The sequence below is a fragment of the Aphelocoma coerulescens genome, chromosome 2 (assembly GCF_041296385.1).
Source record: "Aphelocoma coerulescens isolate FSJ_1873_10779 chromosome 2, UR_Acoe_1.0, whole genome shotgun sequence".
In the NCBI taxonomy this organism is placed as follows: Eukaryota; Metazoa; Chordata; class Aves; order Passeriformes; family Corvidae; genus Aphelocoma; species Aphelocoma coerulescens.
Genome location: NC_091015.1, coordinates 21,094,190 through 21,120,668, shown reverse-complemented (window position 1 = coordinate 21,120,668; position 26,479 = coordinate 21,094,190). Strand labels below are relative to the sequence as shown.

The window sequence follows — 26,479 nt, the reverse complement described above, 5'->3', positions numbered from 1 at the left end:
TTTCATTCCCCACACCAGGGGCCCAGTTGAATGTACGGAAGGAGCCTCAGGAGAGTGGTGGATGGCACTGAAGCCTCCATTATGTGTGCTCACTTCATCCTGGCCAGGAGTGAATCTTCCATCCCAGAAAAGTCTCTGCATTTGTGAGAGGGAACTGGCTCTGTAGCTGCTCTTCTGGCTTGGGCTGGGCTCCCCTGGTGCTATCTGCTAATCACCTCCTCTTGTCACAGCTTTTTCCTCCTCTCCACTGTTGTTGGCTTGAGGAACTCCCATTAACTGGGCTGATTGCAATACTATCAAAAAATTGCCTTGAGACTTATCTAATTATTCACCCTGTTATATCTCTTCCAGTGTCCAAAACCCATGGAAGGGGGAAAGGAGAAGTTTAAGACAGAGACCAGCTTTCACCTCTGATTACACACAGGTGTTACAACTCACCTCCCTGAAGGCTCGAGCTCAGAGGGGTGTGAAGACTTCTATGCCTTGTGATACACCACAAGTGGCTCCTGCCCCCGAGTCCTCTCTCCTGCTGAGCCAAGCCCAGGCACCTGCACCGTGGGGATGGCAGCAGCCCTGCCTGCTGGCTTTGAAGCTCACTTGCCATTTCAGAGGCTTGCCCACTTGCAGACGCAGCCCTGTGCCTGGGCTCCCCTGCACGCCCTCCTTGTCTGCTGGCGATGGGTGGCAACCTCTCACATGTGCCAGTGACATCCCAGTGCTGGCATTACCTTGGCTAGGCAGGGCATCTCAGGAAGTAGGAGCAGTGCACCATGGAACTGCAAATAACTACTGTGGAAACACGATTTATTTTCCGTTTTCATCTGTATCTGATGCATTTTAACTGAAAACAAGACAAATGCTTTGGAAAGGAAACAAAACTCAGTCTCCTCTTCACTTTTCATCTTTTTCTTCAAAAGCCCAGATCATCATTCTCTGGACGCTCTCCTTAGTTTTTGGAAGATCTGGGCATTGATGGGACAGAAGCAGTTTGACTCATCCTTCCCTCATAGATTCAGACTTTTATCATGAGTCTCTTATTAATGAGAATAAAAGAGCAAAATCCAAGTGTTTGCCATTATTGGGGGATTGTTTTGCACTTACCAGTGTGGCTTCTCTGGTAAGGGCTGTTCTTAAGAAAAATGTGGCACTGAATCACCAGAGAGACCCACGTGCAGGTCCTGAGCACCTCAGAGCAGCACCTTCCTGCACTGAGAGAGAGGTTCAATGCTGCCCGCTGCCTGGTGTACATTTATTTCTGCAGTATTTGCCTCTTACCTTTTATTTTCCAGAAGGCTTGTGAGCTTCACGAGCACCCAACGAATCCCAGGGTTCTTCTTGCCATCCCTGCAATCCCCACTCCAAGCCAAACCCTTCTCGCTCTACTTGTCACCCTGAAAAGTCCTTAACACCCGCTCAGCATTTCCCTTCCTCTAACGCCCTACGTGTGGAATGTGCCTATCAACCTGCACCTCTACTCTTGCTTTCCCCAGGGTCCTCTGGTCTCTCTTCTGCCTTGTAAGCTCCCAGGCTGTTGCAAAAAAAGGTGATAGAGCAAGGCTGGGGTGTCCAGCAGTGTTTGTTTGCAGCGACACCTCATAGGTATTCAGGCTGCTGTTCTCCTTGCTGATGAGCCTCATCTACAGAGTTTTCCTGCATAAAAAACTGCACATGTCAGAGGAGAAAGACAAATGACGATAGCAATAATGTGGAAGAACATCCTCTGAACATCTGAGAGGGCTGAATCATGAACCACTTTTATCAAGGCGTACAAGAGGCACTTAAATATTAGCTGCTGCTTATAAATAATATTAGTATGTTAAATACATTTTTTCACAGTTTTATAAAGCAAGTGATCTCTATTTGCTTTCAACTGGAAATCATGAAGTAAAAATCAATGAGCTTATATCAAGCTTGTATTATGGTCCTTAAAGAGCCAACTAACTCTATAAAAATGACTGTTTTCTAATGAAGATATAATTAATTGGATTGAGTTGGCAAAGTTTAAGTGCCTTGTCATATTTTGATTGCTATGCAGGGCTAGAACTTATTGATTTTATAGAACACCCTGTAGATATATGTAATGATTAATTTCATTTGGTTTACAAGAATAGAAACCTTCTATGCAGAACTGGATGTGCTATTCTATTTTTTCATAACTGCCTGTACGTGGCAGGAGCATGGGTCTAGCTGTGGAGCTACACCAGGTGGCCTGGCCTTCCCTGGTTTCTTATTTACTCCAAAGAAATTCCATATGTCTCCCAAACCCATGTGGCTTGTAAGTTCAAGGACTTTGCAAAGAGTATTTTTCAGTATCTATTTCTTGTGTGTTTCTGTTTTCTTTCTAAAATAAGGAGTAGTAAGTTTTAGTCCATGTTTCCTGGTTTGCAAAGCCATCAACCACAGGTCCAGAATCCAGGCCCAGCTCATGAACCCACTTCTAAGTCAGTGCTTGCCTCGGGATAGAGAAGGTGGCTCCAGAGCCCTTCGTGTCTGGGGGACCCCTGCCCTGCCCCAGCAGCCCCAGCCCACGGCAGCTGGGGGCTCTCCCAGGGAGAGGTGCAGAGGAGCATCACTGCCCTCAAACCCAGCCAAGGCGGGGACAGCCGGGCCAGCTGGGGGGGGGTCTGGCTGCCCCCCAAATGGGGCAAGCCAGGGCTGTGATCCTCTTCACACACACCACAGCGGGGCTCGGCTTGGTGCGCAGTCCTTGGAGCTGATTTTCCCGAGGCTTTGGGGCTATTTTTAGCCGTAGCTACAGCACTCGGTGCCACATGGCTGCCTCTGAATTATTTGGTTTCTTAATTGGCGGAGTTGATGTAAAAGCAAAGTGAGGGGAAAGGAAATACCAGCAGCCTCCCTGGGGACACCCTGCCAAGCCTGGGGGTGACAGACGTGCTCACTGTGAACTGTCTCGGCATGCTTTTGTACCAGCAACACGGGGAATGAAAGATCCGGATTTCAGGCCTTAGTGTCAGATCCGCTCCGGTGTTCCCTCCCTCGCCTCTCCGGCTGTGTTCTTGCCCCCACTGCTGGCACAGGCGGAAAGTGCATCCCGAGGTGCTGCCGGGCATCCTCCCTGGCTGCACGGGCAGCTCGGAGCCGCTGGAAGCTGGACCTCAGGCCCACACGGTATCTGCAAGGTACCGGGATTGAAATCAGAGCTTTGATTTTTGTGTTTGCCCTCAGAACGGATTAGTATTGAATGTGTGATCCACAAGGTGTTTAATAAGTCTCTGGGTATAAACTGGCAGAGCAAAAATCTTTTGAGTAGCTTAAGCTGAGCAGAAATGAGAACAGGAAAGTCCCTTTGTACAGTCTGGATGGTAACTGCTAAAATCCTATCCCAGTAACTATCCATGCACTGCATTCCTCCAAATCAGTGCTCTCTTCCATTCCTCCACATCAGTGCTCTCTTCCATTCCAAACATAGATGCTCATTTCTGTGTGATGCTGGGAAATCACATGTGCCAGGCATGTTTGAGTGGCTCCCTAAAATAAAGTATCTGGATTGATACGATAGTGAAGAAGTGGCTGAGGATGCTCAAACCAGGCCACCAACAATATGGTTTCTCAACTCCGCCACTGTGAGGGGACAGTCAACCAGATCACCAGTTCTCCATGCCACTGCTGTGATGTTACATCCTGAACTACACAGTTGGAGGGAAAACAACATCCAATATTAAGCAAAAAATCCACCTCCTACTGAGGTCTGAGCCAACCACATCCCAGCACAACCCACAGCCTCTACAGCATTGTCCCTTCTCCAGCAGTGCTCAGTGTTGCAGGTCGAGCCTCAGACTGGCTCTTTGGCTCTGCCCCTTCTGGCTGCTCCTTGCTGGGGCACTGCCACACTGAGCCCCACAAGCAGCTCCTTCCTGGCAACCACTAGGTAGTGAAGCGCCACTTTTTCTGTGGCACTTTGGTCCTGGGGAGTGGTGCTGACCAAGCTCTGTGTCGCTCCCATGGGTGCTGGGTTTCACACGAGGATGGCAGGGGCAATCACCAGGGTCCAGGAGGTGTCTCTGCTCCTCAGGCTCTGCTTCCTGTCACTGGGAACTACACTGCCAGCATCCTGCAACTTCCATGCTGGCAAAGCAAAGATTAACAAAACCACGAGGAGCACAGCATTGCCCAGGCTCGGGTACAGGACAGGACTGCCTAGGGGCTTGCAGAATGGCCACCCTGGCAGAGGGCACCCCATTTAGATGATCACTGAAACAGTGGGGGGTGTTCAGTCCAGTGCTTGCAAGGCACCATCTGCAGGCATGGATCACCCCAGGCTGGAGGTGCAGCTTGTCCCCCTGCTAGCACCCAGCTGGATGCAGCCATGCTCCCCATTCCTGCTTGTCCTGGGGCTGCCCCAGCACCAGGCCATTTGAAACATTATCTTGAATAACTGGGCTATCAGGAAAATTGAGAATGTACATTCAGCCTGGGGCTCATCACCGCTTGGCTGAGTACTGGCTGTACATTCAGGGCTGCCAGTGGCACAGGAGCAGGGCAGAGCAGCAGAAAGGCTCTCGCCAGCAGCAAGGGAGCCAAGGTGAGGAGTCAGTGCCCTGGAAAAGCCACCTTCCCCAGTGCTTTGCCCCCAGTTGCACCTTGCCGCTAAAGCTGCCTCTGAACATGTCCATCAAGCTGCAGGGGTGACTCCTGTGACTGGTACTCGCGCAATTGCTGTGCTTCTTGATCTAAAAATACAGTTAAAATTTTGCTCTTGAGATACATTGTAAAAATGTCACTTTTCACGGCTTTCTCACAGCAGGGATACAGCTCCTGGCGAGCTGTAACTCAGCTCCTGCTCTGGGGGGGACTGGAGCGGCAGTGCCTGCCTGAGGCACCCACAGGTGAGCTGGAAGGGGAAGCAGGAGCTCAGCTGTGCCAATGGCAACAGCTTTGGCAGCAGCTCTGGATGGAAACCAACCACAGAGATTTATAAATCACTGCTCTTTACAGGCAAATTACTTCTCCTTAGATAAGAGGAAACAAAGTACCCAGGAGGGGAAGAAAGTCTAACTTTTGGGAGGTTATCATGGTTTCATCCCACAACATCTGCCAGCCCTGTGTCAGTGCAAGGTAACCAACACATGGCATGAATCCGAGAGTATAAAAGATGTGTCATTACAAGAAGGAGTAGGAGGAAAATAAAGCAAGTTGACAGCTCACATCCTGTGCCATAATCCTAGAAATTGTTAATATTTACAAAATTAACAACTAATATAACTGATGACAATCTCACTCCTCCTGGTTGTCATGAGGATATTAACAGTTACCACCCGCTACAAACTGGAAATATTCCCCGTCTCTGGAGCTCCTGCTGCTCAGCAAGCGTGGGGATGGCACAGACTTAGCCTTCCAGCTTTCCCACCAGCCCCAAGCCAGGAGCCAGGGTGGAACACCCAGGCACTGCTGGAGCTGGAAATGCCTCCTGACCTCACTCTGCTTCTGGGAGCAGAGGGTCAGGCAGAATAGGAGGAGGATTTTTCTCTCTCCCCAGCTCCTCCAGGAGCCCAGGATCCAGCCCCATGCAGTGCAGTGTGGTGAGGAGAGCCCAGGGGAGGATGGGGAGTACAGACAGTGCGGGAGGGAGGAGAAGGCCACACAGGCTCAGATCACACCTTGGAACAAGCTGCCTTTTCAGGAGAAGCTCCTATAATGCTGGTGTTGATTTGCCAGCTGTAAGGCTGGAAGCTAATTGATGAGCATATGCTAGAGTGTCATTCCCTAAACATGAAAGACCTGACTAAAACCAAAATAAAGGTGCTTGAACACTAGTGGCTCCATAGGAAACTTATTCCTAGACTAACAATCATAAGAAGATGAAACTTGAAAATCACAGTGCGATTCCCCACTATTTTTTTAAAAAAAGAGTAACAGCAGTGCCCATTTTCTCAGAACTGAGATTTTTAAACTGTTACCTGTCCATCAAGAGGACTGCAGGAGGCAAGACAGGGTTGACACTGTTAAGTACAAGAAAACTGTGGATGGTGCCTGCACAAGCAAGTTTTCTGGCTTCATTTTGCCCTATCCTTAGTAAGGAACATTAGTTCCCCAGGCCACTCTTTGCACAGGCACAGTGTGGTATTATGGTAATTTTAAAAGGTTGACAGAGGTGTCAAGGTGTACAGTATGCAAAAAAATCACCATACTCTTTCCAGTTCACTGTATGCAAAATCAAAACAGAATTACCAGCATAACTTTTCAAAGAGCTCCCAGGTACAGGAAAAATTTTAAAAAGCAAATTTTCTCTTCACTGGAATACCTTTCTCACCTTGAAGTGGAATGCTGTTGGCTGTATGACAGGGTGGCCCTAAGAGGCAACCTGAACAAGTGACCCTGAATGAATGAATGGATGGCAAAAAGACCCTCTTCAAGGCAACCTGAGATCAGGGATCTCATTTTCAACTAAGCCAGTGAAACAATACTGATCAGTGGAGCAAAGAGCAGCCTTTCCAGAGCTTGGTGCTCGAGCTGGCACAAGTGCTTACCTAGGTGCAGCAACCAAGGGCTCTTGGAAGGGGCCTCAGTTTGATGGATCCTCTGGAGGAATGACCATGGGGACCATCATGAGCTGCACTGCTCGTTAAGTGGTTCGCTACAGTAAGATACAGCAACTCCTTTCCTTGAAGTACAGTGGGGAAATAAATGTGACCCAGTAAAACATAACATTGCTTTTAAATATTAAAAAAGCAATGACCTAAGAGAACAGATACATAAAATCATCACAGTCACATTAAAACTGTTGTGTAGTTTGCTCTAAGAAGCTGGCACATTTTTAGAAACACTGAAACCTTAGCAACATTACATCCCAGATAGTTTGCTTTTCTTTCCCTTGTCTTTTATTCTGCCCTGCACCTCTGAAGAGCATTTCTCTACAACCCATTTTGTTTTCTGTTTGTAAAGCTTTATGCATTTCAGTTTTTCATCATCTTCTGAGATCATTATCTTATTTTTTCATCTTTTTTTTCAAGAAACTTCTTCCTCCCCCCCACCCCCCACCTGCCACCATCTTCAGTATAATACTTCTCCCTTTAGGATTTCTTTTATCCTTCTCATCTTTATGCCTTTCACTTAACTCTTCCCCAGGCCCTTCATTCCTGCTTTTGCTTGTCAAAACTGTGTTTCTTCCTCCTTCATGAGGGAAGAAGTGGGAAGGTTGGGTGGATTTTTTTGCTATGAGCACATAGGAATGCTCCAATCAATACTTTGCAACCCTGCAGAGGAGAGCTTGCATGACTCTTCCAACACTTTCAAAGTTTGCTACTGCAGTTAATGAAAGTCTGACTAATGCTTGCAAACCATAAGCTTATTTTAAAGCAGTGCTGTAGCTTCCCACCATCAGGCCATCCCCAACAAGCTTTTAATTTTACATTAGAGACACTACTCCATGCTTTGAAATACTTGTAGCCCTGTAGCAACTTCTTTTTGTCTAAACCCCAGGACACAGAGCAGGTGATGGACAGAGTCTCAGCCACCACCTGAGCCTTCAGCTCTGGCTGGATTTCTGTTCAAACCAAAGGAAAGCTGTACTGCCACCCCACTCACAGAAAGCCATGTCTGTGTGTACCCAGGGAGATTTTGGAAGACTGGTGAATCCAGTTCAGCTGGAAGTGAGTGTATGTAGAACGTCTCCAAGTCTCAAAGCAGGTATCTGGCCATGGCTGCAGGCACCTGTCAGGAAAGCACTGGTGCAGCCCTGAGGAAGTGGCACCCTCAAGGGCTGGGGTAGCATTCAGTGCTGGGGAAGTTTCCAGAGCCTCTTCACCTCTTCCTGATAGATGTGCCATTGCTATTTATTTTGTTCCAGAAAGAATTTGCAGTAGTAGTTTGGGGATCTTCTGACATTTCATTGACATTTCTTCAGGACTTTTTGTAGCATGATTATTACTGCCATTAGGTCCCCTCACGTGTTAATGCCCACACCACATTTGTGTGCATTCCAGATGGGGCACAGTTTTTGCTGTGAATTCTTAACATGCATCCAACCTAGCACCTTCATGGGCCTGTTTCAGTTGGACCTGTTCCCTAGGCAGATCACTTAAGAGGTCTGGAAAATCCTCTGCAGAGCTTGCAACAGATAGAATTGACTGTTCCTGACAAGTCTATCATTTTTACTGTTCTCCATCTGCCTACCAAGACTGCCTCATTCTTCTGAAGTACTGAAGACCACTTAAAGTGTGTCTAAAGCTTGATGCCAACTTCCCAGCCCTGCTTGCCAATTCAAAAGAAATCTGTTGCAAAATATATGTCAATACATTTATTCCCAGACTAAGGCAACCATGTTACTCAAATGATGGGGTAATCCTAAATGCGCTTGAGAGGCTGGTGCTGATAACAGAATCTTCAGATACAAAACAGCTTTTGCAGAAGGCATCACTTCTAGCATGAGATATTTAAAGCCTTTTCTTTTCCCACTGAATGCAACAGGCCTGTCTCGGCAGTCTGGGCATGCTTCCCAGCTTGCTGTCCGGATGGGATGGCAGCCGACACTCGGCAATGGGTTGCTCGGGTACAAAATTCATTAAATTGGAAATCAGGGGCAGGAAGGTCTTGACATAAGCGATCCAGGTATGAGCATCTGTTCCTGTTCCTTGAGTTCCCTTGTTAGCTTTTGCTCTCCTAAGACTAAAATTGTTTGGGAAACACTGTCTGTAGATTTTAGGTTTTTCTTCCCTATTGGTAAAACCTGAAACTATCTGAGCTGTTAAACCATTTGTGGCTTCTGAGCTTGGTTGTGGTGCCAGCTTTGTATAGATAAATATAGAACCTGTGGCATTTTCAAAAGCCATTTGGAATAGCTCTTCAATACAAGCACTTTCAGCAGAGATTAAACACATTATTTGGGTTTTCTGCCTAAAGAAAAAAAATCACTTGAAAAATTGGCAGAAGTACCAGTTTCTTCAAATGACAAAGTTCTCTTCCCCAAACTGAGTCTGGCAATTGGCAGCTCTCTACAAAGACAATTTTTTTTCTTTCCTCTCTCCCCTTCCCTACTCCTTGATTTCAAAATAACCTTCAAGGCAAAAAGAGCAGTACACAGCAACATAAAAAAAGAAAAAGAAAATGATTAAAATTTTTCACTCCTTGAACAGAATGCTTTGCATTTTAACTAACTTGTATCAGATAAAATGCTACCACATTCCTACAGAAGAAATCAATGCATTACAGAAAATTGGACACATTCCTCAAGGAATTTCCATTTCAGAAGTTCTCCTGAAGAAACTAAACAACAATAGAAATGAAGAGCTTTATTAAAATCACTTGGAATATCATATGAAATTTAGTATTGTATAGTATAAGTGCAAGTTCCCTAATATTAACAGGATGTGACACATGTGAAAAGAGGACATTAATATACATAAAAATAGAAAAGTTGAAATATGTTTGACAGTGATGTATTAAATGGCTACATAAATATGACCATAATTAGGAGCATATGTAATTTTGTTTCCCTCTAGCAGTATCTTCTAAAGCATTATACATAGTAAATTGTATTTAATTCTAATCCCTGCTTTCTTATACGTAACAGGAGATGTGTAAAAATATTACAGGCATAAGCAAAAGCAACATAAAAGATGTGAAAACAGAGGCAGAAGCCAGGCACTTATTTGTTCTTGGCTGCCAGAGGTTTACGGCTGATCTTCTTTGACTTGTCATTGTTCTTCTTTGGAGGTTCTGGGTTTGCCTGCATGTGTCTGCCATAAAGACTGTAAGGAAAGGAGAAAAAAAAATTGTGATCCAACCATTAAACACAGACTTTTGCTCTGCAGCACATTAAACAAAGCATCTAGTTACTAAAAACAATAAAAAAAGGTCTTCGTTTTGTCTCAAGACACTGAATTTTCTATCAGATCTCACGCTGCAGTCATTAACATTTGGTTTTTTGTGACTTTGGTTTTTCATGACTTTTCAGGGGAGTAACATCAGGGAAGAGCAGGCCTTTGGAGCAGTGAAGGAGCAATCAGTTTTGCCTTCAGAAACTAGCAACCTTTATTCTGCAGTTATGGGATTAAGGCTCAGAAGGCTATAAGGATGTGTATTCAAGTAGACAGTGACAAAAATTGGGTTGAACTGGAGAGATAGAGTGCCTGCTTAGAGCAAAGTGAGCATCATCCCTACCAGAAAACCCAAGGGCTTGATAATGTGACAGAGAGCAATGGTGTCACAGCTGCCTTTGCTGCTCACACATGATTGATAGCACTGGGACAGCTACCAACACATCAATGCCACATTAGTAAGTACCACTGATTAAATGTTGACAAAGTATCCTACAATTAAGACAGCTAGCATTCACTGTGAAGCTAAATGGACTACATGGCTGAGAGGATCTTGCTAAATATCACATAGTAATTAATAGATAATTTATGACTAATCCTGATTAAACTAAATTAAAAACCTACCCAAAATAAACACAGCTCAAACTTAACTTCCCTTATTGACATAAAGTGCTTTTTGAAGATGCACTTTGTGGGTTTTGGTTGGTGTAATTTTCTTCATAGTGGCTGGTATGGGGCTGTGGTTTGGATTTACACTGAAAACAGTGTTGATAATGCAGGGATATTTTAGTTATTGCTGAGTGGGGCTTGCACAGAGCCAAGGCCTTTTCAGCTCCTCACCCCACCAGTGAGAGGGCTGGGAGTGCACAAGTTGTTGGGAAGAGATGCAGCCAAGACAGCTGACCCCAACTGGCCCAAGGCATATCCCAGACCATACCACATCCTGCTCATCATATAAAGCTGGGGGAAGAAGGAAGGGGGGATGTTTGAAGTGATGATGTTTGCCTTCCCAAGTCACCGTTACATGTGATCTTGAAGGTCTTTCCCAACCTTTGTGATTCTGTGTCTCTATTCTATTTACTACCCTAATTCTATGTCAGAATATTAAAAGCTACCATCTGCTCTGAGCTTGATGTTGCTGTACCTGGAAGATACTTCAACCCTGGGGTTCCACAGTTCCCTGGACTGTGGAATGGGATTAGAGCTTCTTGTAGGGTGGGGTGGAGAGGCAGCACTTGCTTTCACCTTCTCAGCAGCTGAAGTTTTACATCATGCTGCTAAGCAGGCTGCTGTCAAGGTGTACTGTAGCCAAAACAGCCTTGCTCAAGGAAAATACAACTGTAAACTATGACATTACTTCACCTCACTGAAATTTTATGTGTGTCATCACCTACTGTCAACAAGGGATCAGGTGCGATTTTCCGATGAATGCCGAGAGCCCTGACCCTCTGTGGTAACTACATGCTTCATATTAGCTACAATACACATATTTTTCTTTTATTTCATAAGAGATAGAGCTCCAGCAGCACAAGGCTGTATTTTATCCAAGTACACAGTACGTATATTAATCAAATATACATCCTAAATAACTGTCCTGTTCTGGAAGGTGTTAAGTGAGTCAAGGGAGGGAGTCTATGGAAGGAGAAGGTTCAGTATTATGAAAAGCTATCACTATAGAAGAACACAGAAGTGACATTCAAGGAGGCTGTCCTATCAGAAGCTGACCCAGGATAGAAAAAGTCAGGGAACAAGCAGCATCTTGTTCTCAACGATAGGCAGTGCAGCATTTGAACCACTGTCAGCAGTAATTTTGTAACTCTTAGAAGTTAGCACTAGTTAGGTAAACACAAAATTAACATTCAAGCTAGTTTTTGGCTCTTTTAAAGTACCCATTTGGGACTTTAAGCACTGAATTAACAGAGAATCCAGTGATCCACTGTATCTGAGCACAAAAATCCTTCGTGGATAGGAACAGAAGTCTCCAGTCACTGTCCTGTGTTCCACATCCTGCTGCCCCATATCTCCTTTGTCCTGTTAGTGCCAACCCAAAGAGGACTGAAAGAGCTTTAGTGGTTCTCAATTGTTACATACCCCCCTTTTGCTCAAGTTGGTTTAGGCTCCTCCTTTTTACTCTGGAAACTTTATGTAAGTTTCCCTCTCAGGTGATCCTTTTGGCATTCATTCTGCCTCTCACTTCCTCCCTTCTCAGGGCAAATGTTCAAGTTTGTGGACTGGTAGAGCTCAGATTAGTGAACTTCCCAAAGCAAAAGGGTGTGGTGGGAATTCTACTGACTACACAGATGCTTTTGAAATGCAGAAAACCAGAATAATGACAATTTTGAATGAACTTCAGAGTTCTGGTAAAGTCTACCTGGGCAATGCCTTTTGACTGCAAAAATAGGTCCAGCAGCCATTACTGAGTGCATTAAGCAGTAAAAATAACAATTGACCTGTAGGTACTTTCGGGTTTTTTTTGATATTTGCTCCTTACAATATTCAGTGCTATTGGTGCCCCAGCAACTCCCTTTGCCCCATGCAAATACTACATTAGTAGTAATAGATGTACATGAGTTGAAGGCATTTACAGCAATTTTACATTCTTTTTACCTATTTTCATGTCCAACCGCTTCTATCAGCATGAACACCAAAGTTTCATTCAGCAAAGTAATTAATGGGTTTGAAATAAGAAAATCAAATATATCTACTTAGGTTTCCTTGGCAAAATGAGAGGAAGTTTCAATGCACATTGCTATCCCAACTGAAGATGAGTGCTTTACAATCTATCATGTAGGCTGCTAGTCAAAAAGCAAGGATCAGACTTACTTAGATTATACAAGCCTACATACACAGGGTCTCTCTATTCTGTTGGCATACATCATATGTGAGGAGACATAAGGTTATACAACAATACTTAAATACAATAATGACTGTGATAATGCCTCTGGGACAGAATTTGTCTTCTGTTACAGCAGGGAAAAGAGAATTCCAAATTTTCAATGAACTTCTGGTACAGTAACAGACACCACTTTTACAGCTCCAAGGGAAAAAAAAGCCAAAGGGAAAGAAAAAAGCAAAATAAAAATACCAATGGAGATTATCAGCAGCTATCGAGAGAAGCAACTTTCTGACTTCCACAAGAACCTATAAAGCTTTAGTTTTAATAGATGTGAAGTTTGCATAAAGTCTTTAACAATTTCAGTACTTACTGGAAAGACACGGCCACAGAAACAGCTGTAGCCAAGCTGTACAAACGATGTACATGCTCTTGCTCTGCATGAACACAGAGTCAGACATGTTAGGCAGAGACACACATCATCCTTGGCAGCAGAGGTCAGCTGAAGACATGTACACAGACAGTTCTGCTGCTCAGCTGACGGATGGTGATGTGCTAGAGGATGGCACCTTGACATAGCTGTTTGCATGACTAGACCCTTAGCCAAGGCAGACTGTCTCCATAAACACACAAAGTAATTTTGACGCAGATTGTGGCTACGGTTTCAAGGCAGATTTGTGAGATAAGTGCTGATAACACATTCATGGCAGTGCCTTCCCACTTGATATTTTGAAACGTCACCTGTTCACGGGGCTGGTACAGCTCTGAGCAGGACACTATACACAGCCTGAAGGCTGAAACCTCTGCTGAAGGACAAAATCTGGAGTGCAAACAAATATTTGAGATGTTTGCAGTTTGCAGTAACAGTAAGAAGCTGGATACTATAACCACAGCTCACAAACTGCAGAACCTTTGTAGACTTAGCAGCCACAGTATTGCAAGCAAACTTATCATTCCATTAAAATTAAAGGGGAGATTACATGCAAGACTGAAAGTGCAGAAAGCCCTCAGACAGAGACTCTGAGTAGCTTTCTTTCCTTGTATATATTTTTAAAAGTATCTTTCATGAACAAAAATGTTTCTTTGTATGCAGATATAAACACAAACAAAATCTTCCTGCATTTTCCACCTGCCCCACTGGAAGTAACAAACAACAGCAGCATGGCTGCTGCAGCAGCAAAACTAACAACATCAAGTGAGAAAGATGCTCATTAAACTTCATCATTCTGTCTACTTTAATGATGCTTTTACTTAATAAAAATTCCCTAAGTAGTTGCAAGGATATTAGGCAAGGTCTCTGGTTATGTATCAGGGGCCTAAGCTGTCACTAGCAAGCATGCAGTTCAGGAGAGGCATTCCCAAGAGGAGAGAGTGAATACAGCTTTCTTGTAATAAATTCAGAGAGAATCAATAACCACAGCTTGCTGCATTACTTAAGCATTTAGGAAAGTAGGTGATCCTTCTAAATTAAACCACAAATTGCTAAATGTTGCAATTTACAGTGTAAGATCAGGCATGGAACCTTGTAACTTGAAAGCATACAGTCTTGCCACCAAAATCTCTGAATTTAAAAACAGAACCATAGTTAAAATTCTTAAATTCATAAGGGTCAAAAGAGTCACTTTCAAAAACAAATTCAGCACAACTGCCTCAAATTTTCCTCTCTTGTACAACAAAATGCTCAGTAGCCAAGGGCTACATGCTCCCAGAGGTAAGAGAGAACTTGTGTAAGCTAGGAAACTAGTGCAAAGTGCTTGATGCACATATTGATTTTTTTGAGTTTAAGCATTTTGAAAGAAGATTTCAAGACTGAGCCACGAGAAACACACTGGTCTCACTTGATGTCTGTAACAGACCCACAGGGTGAGTATGCAGTATAAAAAGGACCACACAGTTAAATATGGTCCTGGAGAGATGCTACCTCCAGCAATGTACTGTAATCAGGGAAACAAAGGTGAAACATTCCAGCTCTGCTTGATTTTTCAAAAGCTGAAGCTCAGGGTCAGGCAGGTATTTAGTATTCAGATGAAGCTTCAAAAGTTGGCATTCACAGTGACCTCAACAGGACAGTCCTAAGCCCCAGGTGATGAAGCTGGAGAGGGGAAAGGCTGAATCAGTGGTGGTATCACTAGAAACCCGAAGCTGAAAGAAGTGTATGCATGACTGATACATGCTGGCTACCCTGCCTTAGTTACAGTTCACATGCACTTACTGCAAGGTGCTTTTGCCACAGCAGTTTTTGAGTAGCTAATTGCTGCTCTGGTATCCCCTCTGAGTGACTGGAACTGACCTTTTCTATGTGGGAGCTGCTAACATGTCATCCCCTCAAACCACATATCCCCTCTCCCAGGGAAGGGACAGATACTGGAATTTAATTTGTCAGTCATGTACCAGTGAGAGAAAACAGTGGAAGTAAAATTACTATGCAAGTGTATTATATTGGTAGTTCACCAATAATGTTTTTAGTCTTTGTGACGTCAGTCAGATCATCTCATTGAAGAGGAACACTGCATGGGTAAGTGAAACCAGTATCTGTTTTCCTTACACCCAAACAGCAAACTGCAGCTTTAGGATTCTTAACAATCAAAAACCAGACATGAGTGATTCCTTTTATTCAGCTGATATTTTGCCCTTTGTTTTCAAGTGCTCTGAGAGCAGATGGCAGCAATACCAGTGATGTTCATCATCTGAAGCTCTCGCAAGTTTCTTCAAAACCCCTCAGCTTTGGCCTGTCTGTGTCTGTACAGCTCTCTCCTCCCGCTCTACGATGGAGGCAGCACTGGCTGGATGAAGGGGGCAGGTGCTGGCAGTGCCACGTGCTGCAAGAGCCTCTGGGCCACTGACCCTGCAGCTCTCAATGTGCTGTGAAACTGCTCCACTACTTTTAGGTCTGTTAACAACGTGCCTTCCTCTATAGCCCACTGACACTCTGGGATGCCTAATACTTCAGACTGTCCCTCTCCAAACTCCAGAGCCCAGCCCCGAGACACTCCCAAGTGCAACAATCTGTGTTATTTTTCTGTTCCTCTTACCTGCCTCAATTATCTTCATAACCCGAAGTTCCTGCAGACTTTGCCTGTCACCACTCTCCCTAATTCCTCCTAAGTCCTGCATTTCAACTTTCAAAGAGACTTTCTGCATCACCAGAAATCCCTAATACCCTCAAAGCTTTTCTGGGTCTTCACCCCAGAGGCACTGGGAAGGGGAACTGATCATCTCTTCCCATATTGGATTAGCTCTTTTTTTTTTTGGCTAGTTTCATTTTTTGGAGCCCAAATTAGATAAGAAGAAGAGGATTCAGCATGGGTGGAGAGATACATATCCAAGCCCATGTCTCCCAGTCAGTGGAGATCTGGCTAATGAAGCCAGTGGAGCAAAGAGCATTCTGGGTGATCAAGTGCAAGTGTCTGTTGTGAGATGCTTAGCTGCTCTGCTCTGTTAAAGATTTTCACCAGCTACAGCGGACAGTGGGTAGTTAGCTAACACGCAGACTCTCCTGTTTAGCTATTTTAAAATGCTACATGGAGTCCACCCAACCACTCCCTCTATGTTCCCACTCTGCACTCTCACAAGCTGTTAGCTACCTTACATTAGAGACTCTGCTGAGTCACACAGTCCAAAGCTGACTTACTCACAATTCCTGCCTAAAACCACTCCAAATCCCAGCAAGCAAAAAAAAGTATTCCGCCAAAACTTTCTGGAACTCACTGCTGCAGCATCCATGTAGAACATGCACACTCCAAAATAAATCCCATGTGTCTCGTACTGGCTACTTCACTGTTTGGTTTTCCACAGGGCTCTCTTCTGCTGGACCCCTCTACCCCAGTCTACCCCCTTTACATTTGCTGCTCTATACACCTGAAGAAAAGAAAGACTCAACCTCTAAGTGCCACATTTCCTACCCTCTATCCCTACAGGTTACTGTCAGAGACAGACCCTGACCAGAGGGACCTCTGGCCTCAGCTCAGAGGTCCCTGACCTGACATGTCAGTGAGGGGAGATTTGAGCTGAGGCAACTATGATTTACAAACACTTGGTCTCCTATAGGGCTGGCAATTGATGGATAATTGTAATTTTGACAGACACATCCACTCTTAAAGTGATTAATTTAATCCTTGCTTCTTTACTCACCATCTTGCATGTTATGGGGAACTAATGTTTTTTTTTCCATAAAGGAATTCCAAGCAGGTGTTAGGTATTTCTCTAATTAATACACAGTAATAAAAGAAAGCCTTCTCCTTATATTCTCTGAGGCTAGCAGACTTTTGAAGCAAGTACTTTAAATGTGAGGCTTGTTAGGGAAACACAGCTGGAAGCTCATAGAAGCCTAGCAAAAAAAAAAAGGATTTTTTTAAAAGGAAAATGTACAGGCCAAGATTTGCAAAGCTGGCTAATGACTTTGCATACCCAACCTGAAAGACCTTACAAGAAGTGTGGCTTTTGGCAGACACAATTTTGAAAGCACTAGCACTAGGTTCTGAAAGTCAGACCTGTCTCAATACCCAGGGAGCCCAGCACTGAAAATCTTCAGCTGTGCTACAGATCCAGAGAGACACACGGGGGGGGAGCTGTCATGGAACTGTCATAAAGATGGAAAGGACAGGATATGCTTACCCTTATTTCTTTCAAAACAAACAGGAATTAAGATTTCATCTAGAGAATCTATTATGCTGATAAAACAACTCCCAGCTAGCCCAGTATAATGAAACAGCAGCCGGAGGGACCAGGGAGAGAACAATTCGTTTCTACATGTGGATAGTCCTACCAGACTACTTCAGTTCTGAAGAATTTCTCACCTGGGACACAGATCTTCAAGCACATTCAGGAGGCCTGATCTCCCTTCTCATGCTCCATTTCGAATGGAACAATGAGTTCAGCATACACATGCAGACCAGTCCCTGAATCCACCCCAGGCACAAAAAACTCCATAGGCCAGAAACTGAAGTTCCTAAGGGTAAGAATTCCCACAGATTGCAGTGGAATATTTTTCTACTTGTTTTCACAGATCACATAGTGCTCTCCTACTTAGGACCAGAAGAAACAATAGAGTGCCAGATACAGGCATCATCTTAAACTCCGAGGGCTGAGGTATCCACTAGAACTAATGGCATCCTACATCTAATTCATCAAAAGCAATCAGGAGCCACAGAAACTGCAGAGCATGCTCAGCTTCTTTGGCAGATGCCAGCACAGGTAGCTGCAGAGAAAAATGCACCATCAAGAAGGAAAAAGACTACTCAAGTGAGAAGGAAGTGTGTTCTGTTTACTGAAGTCATCTGTATCATCACAACCCTTATCTTTATGTATTTGTAATTTGTGAGCATGCAATAGGAAAATCAACAGTTGCTCCATTTCCCCAACCCACGTTGGGATAACACTCAAGGCCACCTGCCTGATCTCAAACTAACCCTGGGCAGGCAGCAAACACGGCAGAGAAAACACACTGGCATGAAACACAGACATCCTTCTGAAGACAGCTGAGCACAGTATTTTTCATTCTTATGTTATTTTAATGTTGTTGTCCACGTAGACTCCTTGGGCTTCAGTAAAACAGTGCTCACTTTCCTTTCTGAATGCTACACTGCTGCTCAGATAAATGCCCTTACATAATCTTTATTATTGATTTATTACATGCATTTTGCTGTGTACCTAATTAACATTTAAAAAAAGGAAAACAGGGGACAAAAATATCCAAGTGCAAGCCAAGGAACTTTCTTTAAGTTATTCTGTGTCTGGCAGGTATGTATTTCTTTTCCAGTAACTAGACGAACTGTACCAATAAAATGTATAGAAGGGACTCTGGGGAAATACTGATACAGAGAGTCTCTTTTCCCCTTTTTTTTTTATTTAAGCAAAATTGAAGTGTCTGAGTTAATCTGAGCCTGCTCTGCTGCACACTGAGGATGACCAGTTTCACTGGCAGTAGCATGGAGAACATTCAGCAAACTGCAATTCCCCAAACACAGGGTTTATACAGCTGCCCCGCTCTGCTGGGCTGGCTCACACGCCTCTCCCAGGGTGCCCGCCTCTGCCACCCCAACTGGCTGCAGGGCCAGCTCTCCAACAGCTCCTTAAAATAAACATAAGGACTGAGCCGTGACAACGGACACAGTGACAAGGTGGGAAACTCAACCAAACCAACCCCTCTGAATCACCACCTCTGAGGCCCTCAAAGGGAAAGGAAGAAGTCCCAGTCCTGTCACACAACCCATTTGTGTGACCCAACACAAGAAATTCTGGAAGGCTCTGTGAGCTCTGGGGACCACTGTGTAAAAAGGGCACAGGATTTACTGTGGGATGCTTAGACAGAGTTTTGGGATTGAACAAGAGTATTTAAGGATTATACAGGACTTATGAGTTCTTATGGGGACAGACTGAGAGTGGAAGTGAGTGACCAAGGATGACAGCAGAGGACAAGTGCAGGGAAAAGGAGAGGATGAGGCAGGGAATAAATGAGGTCAATAGTGTGCAAGCAGGAGGAGGTTAGAACACTTGTTTGTCAGAACTCTGTGCCAAATCACCTTTACTTTTTCCTGCCTAAATCCCTGTCTCTAGCTGTTTTCTGTGTGAGTGTGCCCTGTGTTCTGGCAGCATGCATGCATGTCCCATCAGCAAAGTTCAAGACAGATCAGCTGGTCAATAGGATGGACTGGAGCAACCAAGGGGCTCTAGGATCAGACCTCCAAAGGGCTGAAGGGTGTTGGCTGGTAAGACTGGGTCTGGGGGCCTGATATTTGAAACATCAAGACTGGGGAGCCAGGTATCAGAGGGATCCCTGACATAGGGTTTTCCCTGAGCATTACATGGAAATGTATTGAGGAATACAGTCTGTCCCCCCATCACGCTAATCTGCCCATGGCTGGCCATGTGTACATACGTGTTCCGAGGCTGGTTAGCCTTGCTACTGACAGGACAATGGAACAGGGATATGGAGCAGTTGCTCACTGCCATCAGTGAAGGAATTAACTTGGTTCCTCCAGGACACTGGATTTAGGTGCTTAAAAGCACTACCAGGAAGATGAAGAATGGAGGAAACTCATTTCACTTTATGGCAACACTGCAATGAAAATGCTGCTTTTTGACACAAAGGACCACATCTGAAGTGCTACACATCTCAGACATTCCAATTTCACTCAGCCACATGAGCTGGCTTTGTTTAACTCATGTTTAACACTTTCCAGAAAAGCTGTTCTTGGACAAAGTTTTTGAGCATGCTTAACAGATCAATGTGGGTCTTTCCAGTTTACAAACACAAGCCTTTCAACTACTTCCCGGCCAACACGGGCACAAACATGCCAATTATATCAACCTTACAGACACCTGGTAAGTTGTGCTCTGACAGATCAACATACATGCAAAGAAAAAAGGTGATTCAAAGCCAATTTCAAAATCATTGTCATCATACATGTTAAAATGCTGAAATGCTGAAAGCTGAAGACCAAGCAGTTCTATATGGAAGCAAAAAATATCAATAAAGTGGTTTTACTGTGGAAGACCAAAGACGGTCACTCAGAAACCATATAATAAAATGATACAGACTCTTCACCTAATTTTCCAGCCAGTTTTGTACAAAGCATCACAACCTTAGTATTTGGCAAACAATTACTGGGTTTTAAGCAAATCTTTGGTGATTTTCCATGGCTTTTACTGTGCCAACAAAGCTGTTCCAGAATCTTTTCAGGAGGGACCTATGCTATGTGGCAGCCAATAATCTTTATGGCAACACTGCAATGAAAATGTCGCTTACTGTAATGAGCAGAGATCATAAGTTAAGCCCCCAGCTACCTTTCTATTATTTTTCATTAGAGTTTTTCTGGCTTTGCTATGCTTCAAAGCACTCAGGGAATTACCCCAAATTAGGCTCACTAGTCAGCTCATCATTACTCAGACCACACTGAAACTGAGTAATCAGCAAACTGAACCAGCTCCCGAGTAACACAAGACACTAACATTTGTTTGAATGTTTACAATTTCTTTTTTAGTTTGTCCTCTTTCTTAAAGGTCTGTTCTGTAAAACAAACTTGCTCACAGTTGGAGGTGGTTCTAAAACAACAGGAACATCACATAGTATTTTTTCATGCCATTAACACCTTGAGCAAAGGGTTGGGCTTCCCTTCATCTACCAAAAACAAACTGTGATAGAGTCATGTTTTCTTGACAGCAGTGTTATTCCTAGACTTGTGTTCCATAGTGCTAGATGAGGTGGGTGAGATAAGAAGTCTCACTTACTATGTGAATACTCATCCCTAATCTATGGCAGATTTTTACACTGGCTTCCTTCCCTCTCGAAAAGCAGGAAGCTGACCAACCTGCATGAAAAGAGCAGTAACGCCGACATCAGTTAAATTCTAATGACATCCAATTCGCATGACTTCCCAAGTTGCTCTCACTGTCTTTCAGGGCCCACAGTGTGAACAACATAAAGCCTTTTGAAAGGCTTTCTTCTCCCCCAGTGTCTGTCAAGATGAAATGGCAATACAGTGTCAGCCTGATTTTGATTTCAACAAAATCAATACAAGTTTTGCTTCTGATTTCATTGGGTTCAAGGTTTGGCCTTTAAGGTCAATTATCCATGCAAACAAAAAGGCAAACTGCAGTTGCAGTGTGGCTTACAAACCCCAAACTATGTACAACAACATACGAACAACATCTAGGCTGGCTATGAACAGTGGAGTGAAAATTACGCTTTCTCATCAAGTGCTAGTAATAGCTAAGGCCAATGAGTCACCCTGTGACATCTTAATGCATGCATTGACCAAAATAGTTTCTCTTGCAAGGAAGGTGGGATTATGCATACTGATCTGGTTTTGCTCAACACCCTTTTGCTGTAGGTAGGCAGCACTTATCCTAAATTGTTGGTGCTTACGAATGCTCATGAGTTAAAGGAACAAATATGGAACTTTTACTGAAAAGGACAAGAACTAGTTTACTCATCAGATAATTGCAAAAGGCACCCACGGGAACCTTCAAGCATGATGTAAAATAAACCAGTGATTCCACCTTCTTCTGGGCAACAGGAAAGGGAACATGGAGTTGAAAACACAAGCACTGAATCAGTCTAAGTGCCACAGCAACAACAAAGGCAGAAAGAGTGCAACAACAGGGAGCCAAACACAATACTGCAGTCTTGATGGACAAACTGCAGATCATCTACTTTGCATCTCCTTTGAAACATGCTGGAAAACACACTGCAGGGAGGGCAAACATGGTCCTTAGCTCTTTCTTTCTGGTTTCTCAACCAACAGGATATTAACATGTTTTCCAAATCCCAGTCTATGCAGACAAGGTAGCAAACAGGCACTCCTTTACTTGTGAAAGGTAAGATATTAGATTGGATATTAGGAGAAATTTCTTCACTGAAACAGCGGTCAAGCTCTGGAAGAGACTGCCCAGGGAAATGGTGGAAGCACTGTCTCTGGAAGTACTCAAAATACGTGTGGATGTGGTGCTTAGAGGCATAGTTTAGTGGCAGACTAGCAGTGCTGTGCTCATGGTTGGTCTCAATGATCTCAAAGGTCTTTTTCAACCTTTGTAATTCTATGATTCAAGTTCCAGCATTCCCCAAGCTTGTGATATGGAGCAGATTTATGAGAAATGGAGGAGTGGGAAAAGCAAAGTGACAAAAGATTTGTCAACAGCTCTCTGTCACTGAGAATGCACTTCATTAACCAGTCAATTGCAGTGTCTAGGAGACACATTCATTGACAACTTACTGCCAATTGATCCAACATCTATATAAAACTCTTCTTATGCAACAAGCTTGCTGACTCAGATGATGATGAGATCTATAGAGAATTAATAGCTATACTAAGTCCCAAACTGCTCTAATTTCTAAACAAAATGAAACCAGCAGTGATAAAATCTCACCAACATCTCAGCAGCTAGACCATATTCACTGCTTACAGCACATTTTTGAATGAAATTCCCTTTGATACACTCCATAGCTGGGGTAAAAGTATGGCATGGCTATGAAGTAAAAGTCCTTATGCAAACACTGTTTTTTACCTCTATGGCCATATGTACTCGTGGGATTACTTTTGAAATACAGGGACTCTGCATTTTCTACTCCCTCAATTTAGTATGGAAGCACCAGAGATGCTCAGGGCTGTATGGCACCAAGTGCTCTGTGCGGTCGCATGCCTCAGCCTCTCACCAGGACAGGGTAATGCTGTGAATGGCTAACTGATCCTGCAGTGGCTTTAACAATTGGCAGTCACTTCACACTGCTGGCAGCATTCCTGCAGTGCACACTGCCTCCTTTGCTTTGTACTACCTGTTTTATCACTTTATGATAAGGCAGCGTCAAAGACAGCAGGCATAACCTATTCTGGCATCTCCATCTGGCTTTATATATCAGAGTTGTGCTGCTCTGGTGGATTAGTTTCAGATCCCTGCTGGCAGATCAAAGGCAGCAGTAATAACCACAAATCAACCTCTCTTTAAGGCCTAAAACATCTTCTCCCTCATAGCATGCCTCATTTCTTCACCACTCCAGACCCCTTATAAATACCAACTTTGCCTCGACACAACAGTTGTATGCAGATACTCAGGCCCTGGAGAATTTGGCACTGTGTTTTCGCCTGCTTTTTTCTGTTCTATTATGACAATCAAAATGAGCAGCATCAATAGAGGTGCTCATGTAGACGAAACATTTGAGTCCCTACAAGCCAGAAAGCTGCTTGGTGCCAAAGTGAGAGTATACACAGAAGATGGCTTGCTTCCCTTACTCTCATCTCAGGTAATGTATTCTCCAGCACTCAGCTGTATTTCCACTGAAGCACCCAGCTGCTTTCAGCTCACTGCTCAGTGCTCTAAGCTGAGCAACAGATGTTTTCAGATACAGAAAAGATGCATCCTCAGTTGAACAACTGCACAGTGGACAGGCTGCTGTCTAATGGTGTTTCCAGACAGCTTCCCTCTTGATTAGCACATGCTCTAGAAAACAGGACTCAGAAAAGGGATTCATGAAGTTCAAGATCCACACTGTTGCTCCCATACAGGGGAAACATCTAGATCCTTTCACCATGACTGTGCTTGCATTCTTGAGATTGCTCTTGATTTCCTGATGTTCACCTCCTAGGATTTATCTAACGGCAGCGAAAGTTAAAAAATTACTCAAAGACTAGGCAGCAGCTCTCTGCTTGGCTATATCTTATTAACAAAATGAGGCTTTCACTACAGGAGAAGTAGCTTTTGTTTACTCCCTCTCTGTAACACCTTCACAGGGACAAAGCTGCACTTACCATGATGTAGCTAGACAGTTCCGTGGATCTTAAATCACCCAGAGATACTGTGGCCAAAAAAAAAAAAAAAATCTGTGCCTTGGATTTCACATGAAAACTGCACTTGTGCTGTAGAAGATATACCTGCATAGGCAGTGAAGACATAAACTCTCCCTCTTACCCTTCTTTAAATCTTTCTGTCTTGTAACTTGCAGTTTGAACTGTCTCTGAGGAGGCTGCAACATCAGCTAAAAGCTAGATCAGGAATAGTTCAATATTCCTACATTCTACTTAAAACGAAACCCAGAGATAAATAGCAAAAATGAGAGCTGCTTAAAGATCTCCTGAAATTATTAAGAAAAAAATTAATCAATTAAAGATAAAAATACACAAATCATCTGGTGCCAACATTGCATTTGTACAGCTTGCAAAGGCCAGAAAGACGTAATATTTCAGGATTACCACATAAGAGCTTGAAAAATATTTTCTCCTAAAATTCTTTTGAATACAAATGTGAAGTACTTTGATCCTGATTTTTTTCAGAATTCAATTAAGTTCCACTCAATTGACTGTTTACCCCTTATAGTTTTTTACTACACACATAAAACTAGACACTGTCTCAACATATAGAAAATGTGGATGGTACATATTGTTCGTAGCTGCACATAATTTTAAGAACTGTAACTGTACTATTTCTAGATAATTTTTAAACTATGACAAAGATGCATGCTATTGAAAAAAATGGCGAGCCTATAAAAAGCTGTATGTGTTTGAGTCAATCAAGTAAAGAGAGTATCATTTTCTTCTTACAGTATGATTCTTCTGCATGCTAGTGGAAGCAGAAAGTCAGAAAGATTAACTGAAGACCAAGAAAAAAAGACCATCCTCTTCTTCCCTCTCCCACTACTGAGCTTAGAAAAATGTCCAAAAAATGGAAAAAAAAAAAAAAGACACTGGCAGCTTCTAGGACAGTTTAATAAACCTTGGGGAAGGCCTTAGTGTTGAATTTGCCTTCCTAGTAGAACCTAAAGCATTGCTACTAAAGCAATACAATATAGTTTATGAACTTGTCTTTAGTGCTGCATAACTTATCTTTGAGAAATGATACTATGGTGAACAACTGCTCTCTCTGAATCTCTTTGGGCTGCAATGGACTGCAGGCTTTATCACAGGAAGTAAACTGGACCAAGATTGAACTCCAAACTGAAATATATATACTGTATTTTTGAATTAATGAGAAATATTTAATTTAAAAGCTAAATACTAGTACACTCAAGTAGTTTTTTATGCTCATGTCAACTTCCAAACTACAAGTCTTTTTGACGTATTTTACACTGAAACTAAAAAGAAACAAACTCCAGAACAATTAATATTTCTTTCTGTTCAAGAAAATTTCCCTTTTCTGTTTTATTAGCTTTCTGTCTAACAAAAAGCAAATAAATCCTTTCATAAAAAACCAAACAAGAAAACCCAACCAAAGTAGAATAGAAGTCACAAATACAAAACCACACTGCAAATTCAGAATAAACGTAAGTAAACCTCAGTAATCAAAGACAAAGGTATATGAACTTTACTTCTTTGCCTAATCTAGTGCTCATGGTACAGTTTGCTCAGATCACTTTCCAGCACTGTAGTTACCCTGCTCTAGAAAATGCTTCTGTTTTGGGGTGCATGCTTTCTGTCAGGTCAGCAAGTCGACATGTCTATGCAGCTCTTTGATTACCAGATTTAATATGATGGAGGCGTGGGAAACCCTAGCCAGAGGAAAAAAGGAAAAGGAAAGAAAATAGATCAGTCAATTTTTTAACTCAAAACTCCCCCCACAAATCAGATGGTGGGAACTGGAAGGTATAACTGCACAGTGGGATATGCATATATGCTGTGGAGAAAACTTCATTGTCACTCAAAGCCCACAAGCCCATGCAATGCTGACATAAAGAGTGGTGAGGAATGAGAACAGTGGGACAGAGACTCACAGAATAACGGGCAGCCTGATTTCTTGACAAGGATTTACCAGACAGGTCTGTAGAACAGCTTTGTAAGGAAACTGATTTAGCCCAGAAAAACAACTGTGCTTAAGGACTGTACTGTGAGTACAGTAGGGTAGTTTTAATCCCTGGATGTTATAATGGACAACTGGCATTTCTCCATGCTTTTGTCTATTACAAGATAATTTCAGGATGCTAGATTATTTGATAAATTCCAACATTTCAGGGAATGTTCTAGGCAATGGAAAATGTTATATTCATTTGGATGAAAAAAAGAAAATGAGAGGGAAAAGGTACATTTAAGCACAGCGTTTGTGACCTCTTGCCGTGGTTAGCAGATGCAGCTGTTTCAGCCATCCAGGTCTGGGGGCAATGGTCTATAGACCAAAGAGCCATGGAACAGCTGCCACCTGCTTTGCCAGAGTTAACGAGTCTGGCAAAGAAGAACCCCCATTTCCTCCACATTCTTGAAGGACCTGCAGTACAGTTTAGGAATGCTAACACCAAGAAAAAAATTGCCTCAGGGAGAGGAAGAAAGACCAAGCTAGGGGAAAGATGGAAGAGAAGAGCGAAGAGCTATGAGGTCAAAAGAGGAGTAAGAGACACACAAAGCTTCATGTATGGAAAAGCAACCGACCCTGGCAAAAGAAGACAAAGCTG

General features: G+C 43.3%; 1 protein-coding gene and 1 long non-coding RNA gene across 2 annotated transcripts in view; one reads left to right on the top strand and one right to left on the bottom strand.

Moving 5' to 3' along the window:
• Positions 1-30: 30 nt before the first annotated feature.
• LOC138106313 (uncharacterized) lies at positions 31-1,065 on the top strand. Its single transcript, XR_011148967.1, has 2 exons — positions 31-143; positions 352-1,065. It is a non-coding gene; the product is annotated as an uncharacterized lncRNA (long non-coding RNA).
• Positions 1,066-9,233: 8,168 nt separating this feature from the next.
• The window catches only part of RSU1 (Ras suppressor protein 1), a 103,721-nt gene continuing 86,475 nt past the window's right edge, over positions 9,234-26,479 (bottom strand). Inside the window, exon 9 of the mRNA XM_069006730.1 lies at positions 9,234-9,707. Within this exon, the coding sequence (XP_068862831.1) occupies positions 9,605-9,707 (103 nt within the window). The 3' untranslated portion in view covers positions 9,234-9,604. The remainder of the gene's footprint in view (positions 9,708-26,479) is intronic.